Source organism: Haliotis rufescens, unplaced genomic scaffold (assembly GCF_023055435.1).
Source record: "Haliotis rufescens isolate VD_foot unplaced genomic scaffold, xgHalRufe1.0.p SCAF_26, whole genome shotgun sequence".
Taxonomy (NCBI): domain Eukaryota; kingdom Metazoa; phylum Mollusca; class Gastropoda; order Lepetellida; family Haliotidae; genus Haliotis; species Haliotis rufescens.
In genome coordinates this window covers 1,870,229-1,887,613 of record NW_025963957.1, presented here as the reverse complement: position 1 = coordinate 1,887,613, position 17,385 = coordinate 1,870,229, and the positions used below count along the sequence as shown (strand labels likewise).

The window sequence follows — 17,385 nt, the reverse complement described above, 5'->3', positions numbered from 1 at the left end:
CTGTGGAAACACGGGTGACACTGACCTGTCTGCAGCCGAAGCTGCCATGTCTGCCATCCTCTTCCTGTCATCTTCCAGGGGACTCTCTCTGGCCGTGGACTTGAGGGACGATGTCAGCTCGATGTCCTGCAGGGTCAACAATAGCATGACAAACAAGGATCAACAATAGCATTATGTTTGTTTGCTGTTTATTGTTAAAGCCACACTCAGCAATACTCCAGCTTTATGACCATGGCCTGTGAATAATCAAATCTGATAGCAATCCACACCATCAGGGTACGTTTTGTTTGTTTGTTTAACGTCGCACTCAGCAATATTCTAGCTATACGATGGAAAGGTCAATGATTGAGTCTGGACCAGACAATCCAGTGATAGACATCATGAGCGTCAATCCACCCAATTGGGATACGATAACATGCATCAACCAAGTCTGCGAACCTGACCACCCGATCCTGTTAGTCTCCTCTTACGACAAGCATAGTTGCCTTTTACGACATGCATGGGTTGCTGAAGACCACCTGATGAACAACAATAACATTACACACACCTCTTCAGCATGATGTTATGAAGACCTCAGTCAAATATGATCACATTTTTTATCTAATAAATCATCTTCAGCACATTCAAACATAACAAATTGTGAAAGAATTCTATGCACATATTTTTCTACCCACACTACCTATGTCCTAGGGATATGTTGTGTGACATATTGACCAGCATCGAACTACCAGTTCAAAATTCAAAGAGCACCTGTTCTTAATGTCATAATTCTGTTGCAAGGGTTACTCCCTGGCCATGAGAACATATCAACTTCTTCCACCAACATGTCAGTTTACCTTCAAGGTTTAGAGGACACCATCTTGCACAACCAAAAGGCTTCCAGATTTAAAGCATCTAAGTGCAATAACCATTAACAGAGGTTTGACAAAAATGGCAAACTAGACTGTCTATCTACAAATCAATTATTCAGTATACAATCTACTGGTGAAACAGGTTGTCAGCATGGGGTCTGCCATCATGGGTATGTTGCATAGACAGGCTCCATACTTCTTGACTTCCAAAACATACCATGGGAAATATGCCATGTAAGCAGACTCACATAGGTAAAAACTCCTGATTATGAAATAAATGAATAATTCGCTCACACAATAGCTTGCATTTATAGATCCCTCAAATTCCTTCTCATTTTGCCATGCAATACCATGCAATATCTCTGATACAGACATTCTTATCTTGCAAGCTAGGTATTCACTGTACCCAGTCATCAATGACCGCTTGAATAAGGTTATGGTGCTGACAAACCAAGGATCATAATTGGAGATTCAATCCCACCATCAGTGGATCCGGACATAGCTAAGGCAAGCAACTCTGCATAACAAAATGTGGTGCCACAAGGTAACCTGACCTGTTACTACACTAAGACTCACCTACCATATAACTGTTTGATTGGCATTCTAGAAGTTGGTGAGTAAGAGCTTGATAACGGTGTAAAAATCTACATCGAAACGCCACTAGATGCAATAAACCAGAAGTTGTTATCCATAAAGTTGTACGTTTTCTTACTCACCTACCATATAGTCACTTGGCATGTGACAATGATTCTCAAGCTCACATGAAGCAGATGAATTAATGTTATTATTCTGGCAGCCCCATAATATGTGTATTTCAAAAATGTGCTAAATTACTTACAGTTGTTTCCTCACAACTGTATAACAAAATGTCAAAACAAACACCCCTGTAGCTGAGGTTATCCTAATTTTCATTGTTTCTTGTTTAGCATTGCACTCGGCAGTTCCAGCTATATGACTCAGCCCCTGTTACCTTTATTAGTATTTAAAACACCCAAATATAACATTATTTTAATTCTGCATTAAGACAAAATGTAAACAGTTGACAGCCAAGTAGCACATTTATTGTACTAAAATATTAAGGGGCTGCCAGCCATCACCAAGTCTTCAGCACTCATTGCTAAATTATTGGATTGATGGATGATGTAGATGACGTTAACCCACTGTTGCTAAATTGTTAATCTAATGTCAACCCTTTGTGCTTTCATCCATTCCATTAAAGTGCTCCTCAAGCAATCACAGCAGTCTGTGCAAGTGTTCATCTCACCACCAAACCAAACACACTCAAGGGTATTCATGCACCTTATTGGTTATTATTGCAAAGATCTGAAAGGTCAGCCAGCATCAGTTGGATTGACATCAATGAACACGGAGTTATTGTCAGTCTTATTTATTTCTGGGATTTTTAAGCAAGGGCAGGTAACTCTGACCTGCTTTCCAAAAAGGGAACGTACAAATTGCACATGGCACACAATGCATCTCTGTCTGTGCAGGTTGTGTCTGTGTTGAGGGTTGGGGAGATTATGAGGCCTTTAGGACTTTTCAAGTGCAGTGTAGATACCATTCTACTGAACTTTTATGAATGACTGTGAAAGGACATTTTAATACTGGAGAATAAAAACCGACAGAACACAAAGATGGTATTGTTCGGGTCAGTATTAATGAATTAAGGAAATGAGCTTGCCAAAGAAAAAAAGTGTCATTTTTTGCCAAACCGAAAGACAAGAAACAATACTGTTTGGAGGGGGGGGCTTGAGCAGTATATCAGTTCTGCCACTCTAGTCGTCCGAGATAGTCCCAGTACAATCCACATCGAAGCACCCTTTGTGACAAACCAATTCACTAGTACCTGCTTTTAGCAATATTCCAGCAAATTCACGCCGGGGGACACCAGAAATGGTCTTCACATACTGTACCCATGTGGGGAATCAAACCCGGGTCTTCGGCGTGATGAGCGAATGCTTTAACCACTAGGCTACCACCTGCTTCACTCCCTCCCACCAACCCCTTACAGAGCATATTGATGTTTGCTATAGTCCATAAATTAATAAACATAAGTGAAAATTCATAATTCTTGGGAACAGAGTTTACATTCTTGAAGCACAAAGCTGAGGAATGAGATGTGTAAGCTAGTTGTAGCGGTAGAGAGGGCTAGCTGTGACACTTGGGGCAGGGGTAACAGCAGGGATTGATGCTTCTAGTGATGCACGTTTTCCTTGTACAAAATTTGAAACCATTCACTTGTCAAATTATAGAGAAAAAAACAGGTCTGTCTATTCCAGGGGAAAATTAATTGAAATGTTGGTTCAAGTTAATGCATAATTGACAAACAATTGTCCATTCTTAAAAAATACGTATCCATACTTGTGTAGAAAGTTTTTCTGCATAGCACATATTTGCTGCTTATCAAATTTGATAATGACACATGCAAAAATGGCGGAGCAGTGGGAAAAAAATCATTAGAAATTAAAAAAATTAGATCAGAATCTGTGCGGACAACCGGACAGATGGCTGAGGGACAATGTGCAATGACATGAACTCACTTGACTTTAAGTCGGGTGAGACAAAAATAAATATACCTAAACAAAAGGGGAAAGGGTGCTGTTAATCCTAATCCTAGAAAAAAATGAACCTGGAAGGATTAATCCACTTTCAAATCATATCAAAATAAACTGTCAAAGATGGTGAATGTGTTTGAATTAGCCTTGCAAGAACCAAGTTTGCGAACCATAAGATTGTGCTGGTGATGAGACAAGAGAGCATGACACACAGTACCTGGTATCTTGTTCCTGGATACAACTGAGAAAGTGAATATGTCAGTATACTACATGCTAATATAACCTAGACAGGTTCAACCAGAAACTGTCCTATACATACTGCAATCAACGTAATTAGCACCTCAGCATAATCATGATAATAGTCTGAAACCAGGCTGTTTTGTTTGTTTGTTTGTTTGTTTGTTTGTTTGTTTGTTTAATGCTGCACTTGTCAATTTTCCAGCTTTTTGACAGTAGTCTGTAAATAATCAAGTTTTGACCAGACAATCTAGTGATTGAAATCATGAGTAATGATCCAAACAATTGGGATACGATCACCGAGCCTGACCACCCTATTGATTAAGTCCCATCTTACGACATGTATAGGTTGCTGAGGAATGATATTCTTTCACTTAATTACTTTATTATTACTAAAAACACATCTTTGTCAAAGATAGCTTCAGGGCCCACTTGCTCAGAGCAATCTTAATCTTAACATATTAACATAAGACCAACAAGAGTTGATGCACTAAGATTCCTTTGATCAAGTGGGTCCAGACCAGTAACCGAATGTTTCCACTCATTTCGACAATGGGTCACTTTACATTAAATGTACATTAAAGTACAGATCACTTGATCAGAAAATCTCTGATCTATAGTCATTCAGCTATTGCAGTGGAGAAAATATTTGACAAATACAAAATTAGCAGGGATTCAGTACAAATCAGCATTAGCATGAAAAGCATGGGTGCAAGGGTAGTAGGGTGAGGTGTGCACTAATGACATTGATTACAGTATATAGCATGTGAACACACAACCTAGATGAACATCTGAAGATGAACTCCCTACTGAGACTCCCTGATGAGCTGGAAGGAAAACTGATTTATCATTACTCGTTACATAATCTAGCCACCAGGGCTCCGTTCCACTAAGCGATCTTAGCACTATGACTATGGTAAGCCAGTGTTAATAACAAGTATGGGAATAACGATCACCTTAGCGCTAAGATGGCTTCGTGGAACGGTGCCCCCATTGGCTAGGAGGAATCTTTTAAAATGCCAAACATGTCATTTGGGTGACCACTGCCTTGTATTTAAGTTACTGTATCAAGTGGTGACAAGATAGATCTTAATGTCATACACAAATGTTAATTCTCTGTATCATGTGAACTCGTAATGATAAAATTGTAACAGGTGTTAATACCGAGATGTATGAGATTTAATGAGCTGAATGTTTGTGTACACCCCTCAATCTTCGGCCTCTTGGTGTACAGTCCATTCAGCTTATAAGATCCCATGAACTCACTAATGACACATGTAACTCACAGTATGTGTGAAATTAGAATATCCAGTCTAACAAGCTTGTCCCATGATGAGCTAGGGTGAAAACTGCTGTAGGCAGGAATATATAATGCAAGCTTTCTAAATGAGCCTCAACAATGGGATTACTTGATACATGCAGGTATGTATGTGATACACATGGGTTATGGACAGATGGCTGCAGGGTTAAAAACTAACAGTTTTTGTCCACTAATCCTTATAATGATAACGCCAAACCCTTAAAAGGGCCAATTTCTACTAGTCCTTAGGATACCTTTACTATTGGGCAGTTTGGTAAGGACTACAGGACTAGTGCCAATTTCTAACGCTGTGGCTGTTTAAATATCATTGAGATGCCCTTATCCTGACAGTCTACAGTACAACCATGCTCTTAGACAACTGTTAGTGGAAGACCAGGTCTTGTATAATACAGATGTAAGGATGGCCACTGATTAACTCTGATCCGTATGAGAAATGAGCTGATATATGGGTACTAACAAAACTAATAAACAGTTTAAGAACTAAAAATGAAGATATTAGTTTCTGTCAAATAAGCACTGGGCCTCTTCATATTTACTAGCCTCTACTACGTACTGTGTCTGAACTTAAACTTAAATCAATATAAGTGCCGGGTCTCCAAAAAGTGCCAGGTAGTTAGATTAACCTGACTTAGAGTTAAGAATCATGACATGACATTCTACAACAAATGTATCTATGAACGATGATAGTATGAAGCCGTGTCATAGCACCTTAATCTTCAAAAAGTGCCCAGACACAGAGAAAACATTTTCTGGAAGGATCATCTCCCTTGGCCTGTCACCATCACTGACTAACACAAGTACCAGCCTTCCGATGAAGGCTTGTCTCACCTTCTCTAGCGACTCCCTCATCACAGGGTCCATCGTCTCGATGTCCATCAGCTGCTCACTCAGTTTGCTGTTGATGAAGAAGTCCTGGAGGAGAGGAAGTGGATTGGTAAATGTCCAGAGTGAGTGAGTGAATTATATGTATGCCGCAGTCAGCAATAATACAGTTATATCATGGCGGCCTGTAATCGAGTCAGGGACTGAGCACCATGGGTAGGGAGTAGATGCCACAGTATATGCCAGCCCACACACTGTGACCACCTGATCCTCTTTAGAGTTGGCTCCTGTGACAAGCATGGAGTACAATGATCCATTTGTACTGTGAGGATCCGGGATAGAATAGGTCTTCAGCAACCAATGCTTGTCATAAGAGGCGACAATGCTTGTGGTAAGAGGTGACCAATGAGTTCAGGTGGTCAGGTTCCTGACTTGGCTGATGCATGTCATCGTATCCCAATTGCATGGATCGATCCTCATGATGTCGATCACTGGATCGTCTGGTCCAGACTTGATTATTTACAGACCGCCATCATATAGATGGAATATTGCAAACAATGATCCATTCAGCTCTGGAATCTCCACAGGGGAGTGAGTCAAGATTAACCAATTAAAACTAATAAAATAGGTTTGAAGTAAGGCCATAATAAACCATTAGATTTTCATCCCATCTGCCTCACAACCAAACATCCACACCAGTTCACACCACTGTCCCCAAGTACTTACTGCAGAAGAAAAACACTATGCTTTAAATGTTCAATACTTTCTAACACTTATTGTACTGCAGCCTTATGTGTACTAATTATACGCTGACTCCATGCTGAATACATAAAAACTACAATCTGACATCCACAGAGTAAGTTGTGGTTAGATCATTGGGCAGGGGCAGTCGGGGAGCCTAGAGGTTAAAGCGTTCGCTCGTCAGGCCGAAGACCCAGGTTCGATTCCCGACATGGGTTCCATCTGTGAAGCCCATTTCTATTGTCCCCCGCCGTGATATTGCTGAAATATTGCTAAAAGCGACGTAAAACCATGCTCACTCACTCACTCAATCATTAGCATGATTAGAACATTGTACATATTAGGATAAATCAAAAGGTGGTGTTTTACTTTTTTGAGTGATGATATATTGAAATTCATGATATTGCTAATTCTGAAACATATCTGAACCACACACAACTCATGATAACAATGCAGATAACACTATAGCAGCAGCAGCAGCAGCTACTCACAACATCCTTCTGGTAGTCATCACTGTCACTGTCTGTCTCTATCTTGATGGGGGCTCGATCCTGCACACTCCCTGGATCGGATTCCTGACAAAACCAAGAAATAAGACTGTAATTTAACTATTTAAACTAAACTTGAACATGTTAAATTAGATTTCTAATATGACCACACCTTAAAGTCACAATAGCGAACTTTGAAGGCTCCATTGAAGGCCTACTCACCTCATAGCCTAAAGCACCAATATCCTGAGTGTCATCCAGGAGCCTCCTTGTAGGCTTCTCATCCTGAAAACAGGAAGGGGTCAATGAGTGATGCAATATCATGCTGTGGAACACAAACATATACACATTTTGGAGCGGGCTACTCATGCTGTTGGTCACAGCGTTACTATGACAACATCGTACTCTGTGGAGTAGATGGGGATGTTCATGCTGCTGGTCATACTGTCACCATGACAACACCTACCTCATCGTCATACTCCGTGGAGTAGATGGGGATGCTCATGCTGCTGGTCACACTGTCACTATGACAACACCTACCTCATCGTCATACTCCGTGGAGTAGATGGGGATGCTCATGCTGCTGGTCATGTTCATCTTGCTGGACTTCAGCGACCCTGTGGTAGTGTTCATACTGGAGCGAATCTGTGGACGTGGATCATGTATCAGTAAACTACCACACTCAGGCACAGCATCACCATGTCCACAGCAGAACAAAGCAACGTGACATGCCGGTAGGCAAACTACCTATATACATGATATATACTACACTACTTTTGATAGAGATATTTTTTATCTTTCCATGATAAACAACACTTATTCTCATAATACGTCAAGTGTATATTAAAATAGAATGCCATATCTGATTATCCCTATCAAAAGTTGTGTAGCATACAAAGAAATATAGTAAATGGAAAGCCACTTGATCATTATAGTTGTTAAGAGTAATTGAAAAATGTCGCAAAAAGTGACAAATTATTTGGTGAGTACCAATGAGAAATATTTACTTTCACAGAATGTCATTTCTCAAACATGTAAAAAGGATAACTAATCAAGGAAAAATGTGTCCAACTTCTCAGTTGGCATGAAAATGAGAGAGTGACGAGTCATCGGCCTAGTCACGTGCTTCCAGTGTGCATGTGTGACTCAGGGGTCCACTACCTTTCGGGACAGAGATGAGATAAGCAATAAGTAAAAGTCAAGACAAGGTAAATCAAGAGTTTGCCACTAATGTGGCTATATCCCCCGCCCCTGTTGCAGAATTTATGACTTAATTAAATCTAAACAAACCCTAACCTTTTTTAACCAAGGTGGAACTTGTCATGGAAATTGTAAAAAAAAAGAAGAGTTTAGAACCTAAGTCCATTTTGCTGCAATGGAAACGTAAAAAATAAAAAAGTCTAAATAGCAAAAGGCACCAGTTCAGAATGAACCTGACAAACCTGCAAAGTTTCATGAAAAAATATTGAACGGTTTATGAGTTATGCTCCGGAAACGAACCCTACCCTCACAGAACCTAAGTCCATCTTGTTGCCATGGAAACGTTAAAAATAAAATTTCTAAAATTTCTAAATAGCAAAAGGCACCAGTTCAGAATGTACTTGACAGAGCAATGGACCAAGCAGTGTGACTGCAATGTTTTCATTCAAACAAAACAGTAGCAGTCCATCAACTACAACATCCACACATTACTTTCAAACTAAATTACTGAGAGCAGATAACTCTATAAGTGAGTATGTCAATGAGTTTTGATTTACGCCATAGGCAGCAAAACTCCAGCTATACCACGGCAAAACATTAGGTACTGGACACCATGGTTACTGAAATGTTACTGATGTTACTGCAGGAAGTACCAAGCATTGACCATGATGCTGCAGTACGAAACATGCCACTACACAGTGTCCGAAATAACTGCCTGCCCACCGGCCTGTGGCTGGTAACTTTTCCGTCGGCCTGCATGAAATTTCCCAACCTGCCCAACTGTCTGGCAACTAATTTTATGACTGCTTATGTATTCAGTTATATTATAAATCCTTGTTGATTCTCAAGTAATTGTTTGCATTATTTCTACTGAATCAAGACGTGATTTGTCTTTTATTTTTCGCGACTTTTCAATATTGATAATATCTGAATGCAGGCAGGTAGCTTTGAAGAGGGGCAGGCAATTTTTATGGGTCTCCTGCCCTACATCTTGTTGGGTTTAAAAATTATTTCAAACACTGCCACTACACCATGTCACAAACCAGAACACAGGTCAATATTATCTTACTATGCAGACATAATACACTAAAACACACGAGAGTAGATTGATTGGATTAAAACAGCAGTCTCAAGTAATCACTGGGTACATTGATTATACAACCCAAAGGGATGGGTCCTTGATGTTCCACCTAGTACATGGCTACTTTGTTACAGAGCGTTTACTTTTGATTGCCAATCAAAGGGAAAGTAAAGTAAAGCCCTTTACTTCATAACTGACTACTGGATATACCATGTATACATGAACCACTGCTAGATAGCACACTTACAGTTGGTGACAGCTGTAAAGAAAAATCAGCTAGTCTCACTCAGTGATGACAAAGGTTCTCATAAAGATCTAGTAACTGAATTTATTCTAATGCTATTTAAAACACAAACAGTTCTAAACAAATATGAAATGAATACTTCATCTTCATGTTAACTGGTTGTTATCGGTATCAGTACTAGAGCCCCTGGAATCCAACTGGGTTTTTTACAACAACATCGGACAATAGGAACCTACTTTGTCTTTGAATTTCCTAAAGAGTCTTCTACAACAATCATGAGACACTGGGGACCTCCATCGCCCTGGAACCCACACAGTGCTCTTTTACAACAAACATGGGATGCACGGGGCCTCCTCTGCCCTGAATCCCACACAGGGTTCTTTTACAACAAACATGGGATGCAGGGGACCTCCTCTGCCCTGAATCCCACACAGGGCTCCTTTACAACAAACATGGGATGCACGGGACCTCCTCTGCCCTGAATCCCACACAGGGCTCCTTTACAACAAACATGGGATGCAGGGGACCTCCTCTGCCCTGAATCCCACACAGGGCTCTTTTACAACAAACATGGGATGCAGGGGACCTCCTCTGCCCTGAATCCCACACAGCCCTCTTTTACAATAAACATGGGATGCAGGGGACCTCCTCTGCCCTGAATCCCACACAGCCCTCTTTTACAACAAACATGGGATGCAGGGGACCTCCTCTGCCCTGGAACCCACACAGGGCTCTTTTACAACAAACATGGGATGCAGGGGACCTCCTCTTACCTGAATCCCACACAGCCCTCTTTTACAACAAACATGGGATGCAGGGGACCTCCTCTTACCTGAATCCCACACAGCCCTCTTTTACAACAAACATGGGATGCAGGGGACCTCCTCTGCCCTGGAACCCACACAGGGCTCCTTTACAACAAACATGGGATGCAGGGGACCTCCTCTGCCCTTGATACCCCACAGGGGTCTTTTACAAGCAAACTATGGACCTACCCTACAGTGGAACCACTGTGGGGTGGGGACCAGATCAAGCTATATGTATGAAGACTTACCGGCTGACTTGCTCCGGCAGACCCCCTCAGGGGTGCCAGCTGTGATGACCCGGCTGTGGCCTGACCCTCAGAGGACTTGAGCGGACCCAGCTGATTCCTGCCCTGGTGTAGAGAGGGTGTGCCTCTACTTGGCTCAGCTTTCAGTGGCCCAAGTTGCTTAATAATATAATGGCATGCTTTCACCATTTTATAACAGAAAGTTAGATCAATTACCTGCCACTGTTTGCTAGAATCTAGTACATCAGCTTAAGCGATATTAACAACATGATCAAATTATGAAAGCACAAACCATACCTCAAATGGTTATCAAATGTTATCAAAATACAAACATAAAACTTCATGACTTTGAGGAAAATATTTGAAATATGTTGAAAGCGACAGATCCCTAAGATATTCTACTCAAGTAAATCCTCATCATGCTCATATTCTATGAAATGCTTGACCTTTTTCTTGTTCTAGGATTACGTTATTAATGTAGATTTAAACTTTCGTGACTTTGAAGCAAATATCTGAAAAGTTTTAACATGTTGAAAGCGACAGATGCCTAAGATATTCTATTTATGTATATCCCCATATTCTATGACATGCTTGACCTTTTTCTTGTTCTAGGATTACGTTATTAATGTAGATTTAAACTTTCGTGACTTTGAAGCAAATATCTGAAAAGTTTTAACATGTTGAAAGCGACAGATGCCTAAGATATTCTATTTATGTATATCCCCATATTCTATTACATGCTTGACCTTTTCTTGCTCTGGATTACATTATTAATGTGGATTTAAACTTCCCATTTACATCAAACCAGTTTCATAATCAGTTTCATTATGGTAGCCATTGTTACATTGTGCCGAGGTGGAAAATCTGTTTATATTTCGCTTTTGGCAACTTCACACTGTCACCATTACACATTTTTTTGCCTCTTGCATCTTGATCATTAAAATGTCTCAATGTTTGGACAACGGTCATTTATCAAACAGAAAAAAGTACCTTGAATCCAGGTTTTTCCTTTTTCTTTTTCAAGTCTTCTTTCACAGGTTTACCCTTTTTCTTCTGAGGACCTGTAACCGTGGTAACCAGCATAAACAATAACCACAAATACAATGTTCTTAATGAAATGAAATGTTGAGATGTATTTCTCTGTTTATGTTTAATGGATAGTTATTGAATGTTGTAACTACCTGACTTGTTGAGGGCATGTTTGCGTCTCTCCTCCACGACCATAGCTCTGTAGAACTCGTCACACGGGTGATCCCATATGCTCTCCCCGGTGGCGAAGTTGAAGTAGTATATGTTCTGCTCTGGGTCTTGACTGCAAGAAATAATTATGAGAAAATTAAGATTTACAAAATTCTAATGATGATAATGATAATAGATGAATTTCATGTATCATTATTGCAGTAAATTGTAATACGAAAGTCAACCCAATACCCATCATTATTGTGCATCTATGTTCTCCATATTATTATCATAGATGCAGGATGATGCACAAACAGTGTTTGCGGTGATTACCCAGCCATGTACCTGAACTAGTTATCATGGTTATTCTCAGTAGCCACTGTGATCATCAGATCATCAAACCCCAATGCTACTTGTTACAACAACCATGGGGCGTATGGGTAAGAGCCATTCTTAGCAATGAACTCTTGGAAAGTACTAAGTCATCTTCGCTCATGATCATGATGTATGAACCCCATTCATAACTGAAACTAGTTTTCACCATGGTCACTAAGTTGGCATATATGACAGCAGTCTGCAAATAGAGACTGGGCCAGACAAACTGGTGATTGACCAAATGAGCCACAATCCATGATGTTGGTGCATCAGTCAAACAGTGTAACCACCAAATTCTCATCTAAGCTGGCTCTTACAACCATGAGTTACCACAGTCCTTTATTGACCCAGGTCTTTTGTCTTTTGGAGAATGTGTAGATGTCAACAGGTTCCAACATAATAACTGACACCTTTTGATATCTGAACTGCTGAAGGGACATGTACATTTTACTAGTGTACAAGCCAGCACCAGACAAATTAAAGGTGAGACTAGGCAGAAGTAGCATTACCATGGTTTCCAGTTTTCTGGCAGCGGTGCATTGATTCCTTCCTTGGCAATCCACATGAGGTGTGGTTCCACATTTGGATCAAGTCCAATAATCTGTGCATATTCATAAACCTCTGAAATAAGAAAGAAAATAAGTTTGTTGTTGAAGTTCTTGCAAAGGCCAAGGTAATTAATGTTAAATACATGATACAGGGGACTCGTAAGGATGATATTTTTATCATTGTATGCATAAAAACAAATCTGGGTGAACATGGTGAAGTAGGCATCTTTTTAAAATACTTGTGTTATGTAAGCATGGTAATGATTTTGAAAACTTACTAAAAGACACAATCATCATGATCATGATTTTATGAAAACAGTCCTAACTAACATGAATTTTGTTTACTCTAAACATACTTATTCATGTCGATGTCATCATGGTTATAATATTATCATGATTATATCATTTTTGTTTCTTCCAATATGATTTTTTAAGGACACATTGCTTGTTATCATGGTTAGGATCACAGACATCTTGACTTTAAATAAAAAACTTGGAGATCAAGTTTCTTTCTTGCAATCCAAGACTGACCTGGTTCTGTGGGTTCGTAGTTCTCATCATAGTCTTCCTCCAGGATCACCTGGTTGTTTATCATCATGCCAGTCATCTTGATAGCTGCAATAGGGACAAGTCACGTGGAATAGTTTAGGCATATTTGTTTGTTTTATGCTACATGCAACAATATTCCAGCAATATAATGACAGCCTGGAAATCTGAACTAGACAATGCAGTGATTGACATCACAAGCACTGATATTCAGCCCTGTGTCTGCAACAAATTTTAAATGCCTCTGAATTTTAAAAAAATAGGTAGATCTATCCAGTACAGTGTAAGTGTACATAGTTCTGAAATAGATTGCAGTATTCCACAGGCACACTTATCAAGCTTATTGATTTAATTCATGTCTCCACATCTGTGTTTTCTTGCACCCTTGTTATCTTATCCCTTAGCACATGCATATACTTGCCCTTCAAACCATTTAGAAATTATCTAATATTTTCACTTCAGCATGTGTAGAACTCTATCTTTGAGGGTAAGGGTGCAAGATCAAATTCTCCGACACTTAGTGCAGTAGTATGATTAAATATCTACAAATACACTCTATAACTTGTTATATACACCTGATAGATCTCTTATTTCTTGATTCCTTAGCAATGTTCATTCTTTCACTTTGACTTCTTTAGGGCTATTTCGTTTAATGTACGTATACATGTGTTCAAGCCACAAGTACTATAGTGGGTCATCATATGTACAGTACAAATAATACCTTTTACGTATATTTTAAACAGAAACAACAAGTGTCAAACTTGAATGACAACATTCTGAGAGGTGTTTGGACATGTTTCCATAGCATACCTTTGCAAGTTCCACCGAAATCCTACACTCTTCCAAATGGAATGTTCGAACAAACAATCGTTTGAAAACAGGTCTTTCGGACCTTGTTTAATCGAAGAATGCTAATTCTTCATAATCGGCTACAACACAACTTTTTAAATCGTTTCATGGTGACTGTCAACAAACAGCCGCCATTTTCTTTCAAGCTGTGCCTAACGGGAGGGACCGGTCATTGTGCATCAAATTTAGGGACCGGTTATTTGGGATGTGGTAATATTTGTAACAAATGTATATATTTCGTCGTAAAACGTACCCCGAAAACATAAAAGTTAAACCAAACTTACCCCGTCAGTTCGTACCCAAACAAATAATAAACAAAATCTATCCAGTATTAGCTTGAGAAACCTTCTTGTTTTTAAGGAATTTGCATGAATCTGATTCCACAAGAGATTCAATTATGCAAACATTAATATACAATAAACACAATAGTTGATATTGAATTCAATTTATATTTATTTTTAGTAGACTGCCTATATATAAGAAAATGCCCCAGTGCATGAATTAATCATTTTCGTTGTTAGTGATAGTTTAGATTTTACGAGCGCTTTTCCGATTTCTCAATTTCGATTCTATTAATGCTACCTGTAAGCCTTGCGTGGGGTGAATAGACAGATGGGATTCTTTTCAAATATGAAGACCAAATAATTGATGTTTTGATAACACTTTGCATATGAAAGAGTAGAAAACTGAGATGTTTTGTCAATTGAGATTCCATGTCTTTTCTAAAGTCCCAGAGTGAAATACATTTGAAGCGCTCGGTATATCTTCAACATCTGTCAGTCTCGCGTCCCTTTTGTCCAAGAACACATCTTCCTTGTCTGACGTTTAGCATCGACGGTCATGCTCGCGCTATCAACCACTGCTTTGTCTCGACTATTTACGGACTGACGTGATATGGGGAACTTCCAACTCCTGTGGACAACAACATTCACTCATTCATTCATTCATTGTAACAGCTATTGAACGAGGTATACATCAGTCATCCGTTATGTCCGAGGTTTTAGTGCTCTTATGCACAGAAATCCTCCCATAATGCTTGATGGCCCTCCCTATGCCCTCGATCATTTTCTCCATGACACCCCCTGAAAAGGCACTTTATATTTATTTGACACAGAGGTAAATAAACTATCACTGGCTTGCTGCACGATTTGTCGCGAGTGCAATATTTCATCTTCATCTTGACCGCATGTACAAAATCGAATCGGGACCAGATAAACCGGTGATTGATATCATAAGCAACAACGAACGATCCAATCGCTGTTGGGGCACAATGACACGCAGTCAGTGAAGTCGCTGACTCTGACCACCCGATCCAGTTTTGATCAAGTAGTAGCTAGAGATGGTGCCAACCCACGTTTGGTACCCCGGATGCCGAGGACGCCATGATATGTTTATCTGGCCAATATCTCAATGTTGATACTTTTTTGTCTCTATGAACATACATGATCATGCATTGTTTGGAAATCCCAAGCTTATTTACTTGTACCCGCTGTGTACACTGATGTGACTCAATCGTTCTTAAATTGGAAGCCAGGACAAATTAAGTGGTACACAGGAAGCCTACAGTGTGTTTATAAGCACCCGAGAGATGAACAGTCATTATGTGCTGATCACATTAAAACAGCTTCACGCAAATCCATCGTTTCAAGCTTTAAGCATAATCAAGAGTAGATGTCGTCAACATCTACAAATTTTAGAGAATATCTCTATTGCCACCACATTTAGCATTAAACTGATGTCATTAAAATGTTTAATCATTCATATAAAACATTTGAATTAAATATTTTTGTTGTGGGGTGTACTTTTCAGACATCCATTCTTTTTGTCCAATGAGTTGAGATACAAGTGTACATGTCATTGGTAGATCTTTCTCCGATCAGTTTAGTCTCAGTGTCCTTTAGAGTTGATTTCTGTAATATCATTCAGAAGACTGAAGAATACTGACCCCTTGACGACTCTGTGGACTAAATGTGGTATTCTGGGAAGTAATTTCACCACCCAACTCATTCTCAAGGACCCATGAAGATCCGGGGTTGAATAGGTCTTCAGTAACCCAAGATGCCGTAAAAGGCGACTATGCTTGTGGTAAGAGGCGACTAACGGGATCGGATGGTCAGGTTCGCTGACTTGGTTGATGCATGTCATCGATCCCAATTGCGTGGATCGATGCTCATGTTGTTAATCACTGGATTGTCTGTTCCAGACTCGATTATTTACAGACCGCCGTCATATAGCTGGGATATTGCTGCGTGCGGCGTTAAACAACAAACAAACAAACATTCTCAAGAGTGTTTGTTTCTCAAACTGTTCATGGCATTCCTCATCTACGTGAATTCGCATAACCATGAGAAGTCTTTGTTTGTCAAGCCACTGAAAGGCATTTAGAAGTAATGCACATAAGGAAGAGAATTTATGGATGTCAACTTATTTATTATGCGGAACTCAACGTTTCGGAGTATATATTCCTCCAGTCCGGGAATGTGTTTGTAGATCTTGTCGTTGACAGTAAAATATGATGTGTCAAAGCAGCTGGAGGCTAGGTTAATGATGCTGTCTATGGTGCGTTTGGTGTCTAGGTCGTCGATGCTATTATGGAGTTTGTTGTGGAGGACGTCAAGTGCTTCTTGTAGAGGGATGTTGGTTGAGAGGTCGATTACGTCATAGCTGACCATGATGCCTGTTGGTTTTAGCTTCTTTTCATAATAAAGAAGTTCACATCCATAAATTCTCTTCCTTTTCTTGTATGTTGTCATTGAGCTAGTACGCATTGAATATATCATGGTCCCTTTTTGAGTTTGAACGTAAGTTGAATGACAACTCCACAACAAATGCCACGATGTGCTGACGATCTTTTGAGACCACAGACAAGAAGCCTTAAGTAACAGCGGTGTCCCAATCCCATTTCCTCCGGTTTTCTCTCCCTCGACTCGCGGACTCTGAAGCAAGAATGCATCCATACAACAATCAGTTGATGAAGACACACGCATGATGCTCAGTCGTAGGTGACGGGTCCTACTATTTTACGTTGGTTGGTTGGTTTGTTGTTTAACGCCGCACTCAGCAATATTCAAGCTATATGACGGCGGTCTGTAAATAATAGAGTCTGGACCAGACAATCCAGTGATTGATATCATGAGCACCGATCCACGCAATTGGGATTGATGACATGCAATCAAGTCAGCGAGCCTGACTACCCGACCCCGTTAGTCGCCTTTTACGACAAGTATAGTCACCTTTTACGGCAAGCATGGGTTGCTGAAGACCTATCAGTCAGTCAGTAAAACATGTTTCCGAACG

General features: G+C 40.0%; 1 protein-coding gene across 4 annotated transcripts in view; it reads right to left on the bottom strand.

Annotated features, from left to right (window-relative positions):
* LOC124141450 (trichohyalin-like) overlaps window positions 1–14,228 on the bottom strand; it is a 46,564-nt gene extending 32,336 nt beyond the window's left edge. For 2 of the 4 annotated variants that reach the window (XM_048402416.1, XM_048402418.1), the window contains exons 1-12: window positions 14,050–14,228; window positions 13,225–13,308; window positions 12,655–12,766; window positions 11,773–11,903; window positions 11,582–11,652; window positions 10,595–10,750; window positions 7,556–7,660; window positions 7,238–7,300; window positions 7,019–7,102; window positions 5,793–5,876; window positions 3,624–3,647; window positions 26–126 (exon numbers count right to left, since the gene is read on the bottom strand). In XM_048402416.1, the coding sequence (XP_048258373.1) occupies window positions 26–126; window positions 3,624–3,647; window positions 5,793–5,876; window positions 7,019–7,102; window positions 7,238–7,300; window positions 7,556–7,660; window positions 10,595–10,750; window positions 11,582–11,652; window positions 11,773–11,903; window positions 12,655–12,766; window positions 13,225–13,300 (1,007 nt within the window). In that variant the 5' untranslated portion in view covers window positions 13,301–13,308; window positions 14,050–14,228. Of the gene's footprint in view, window positions 1–25; window positions 127–3,623; window positions 3,648–5,792; window positions 5,877–7,018; window positions 7,103–7,237; window positions 7,301–7,481; window positions 7,525–7,555; window positions 7,661–10,594; window positions 10,751–11,581; window positions 11,653–11,772; window positions 11,904–12,654; window positions 12,767–13,224; window positions 13,309–14,049 lie in introns of those variants that run through there. The other 2 variants (XM_048402417.1, XM_048402419.1) reach the window with 2 other exon arrangements.
* Window positions 14,229–17,385: the final 3,157 nt, after the last annotated feature.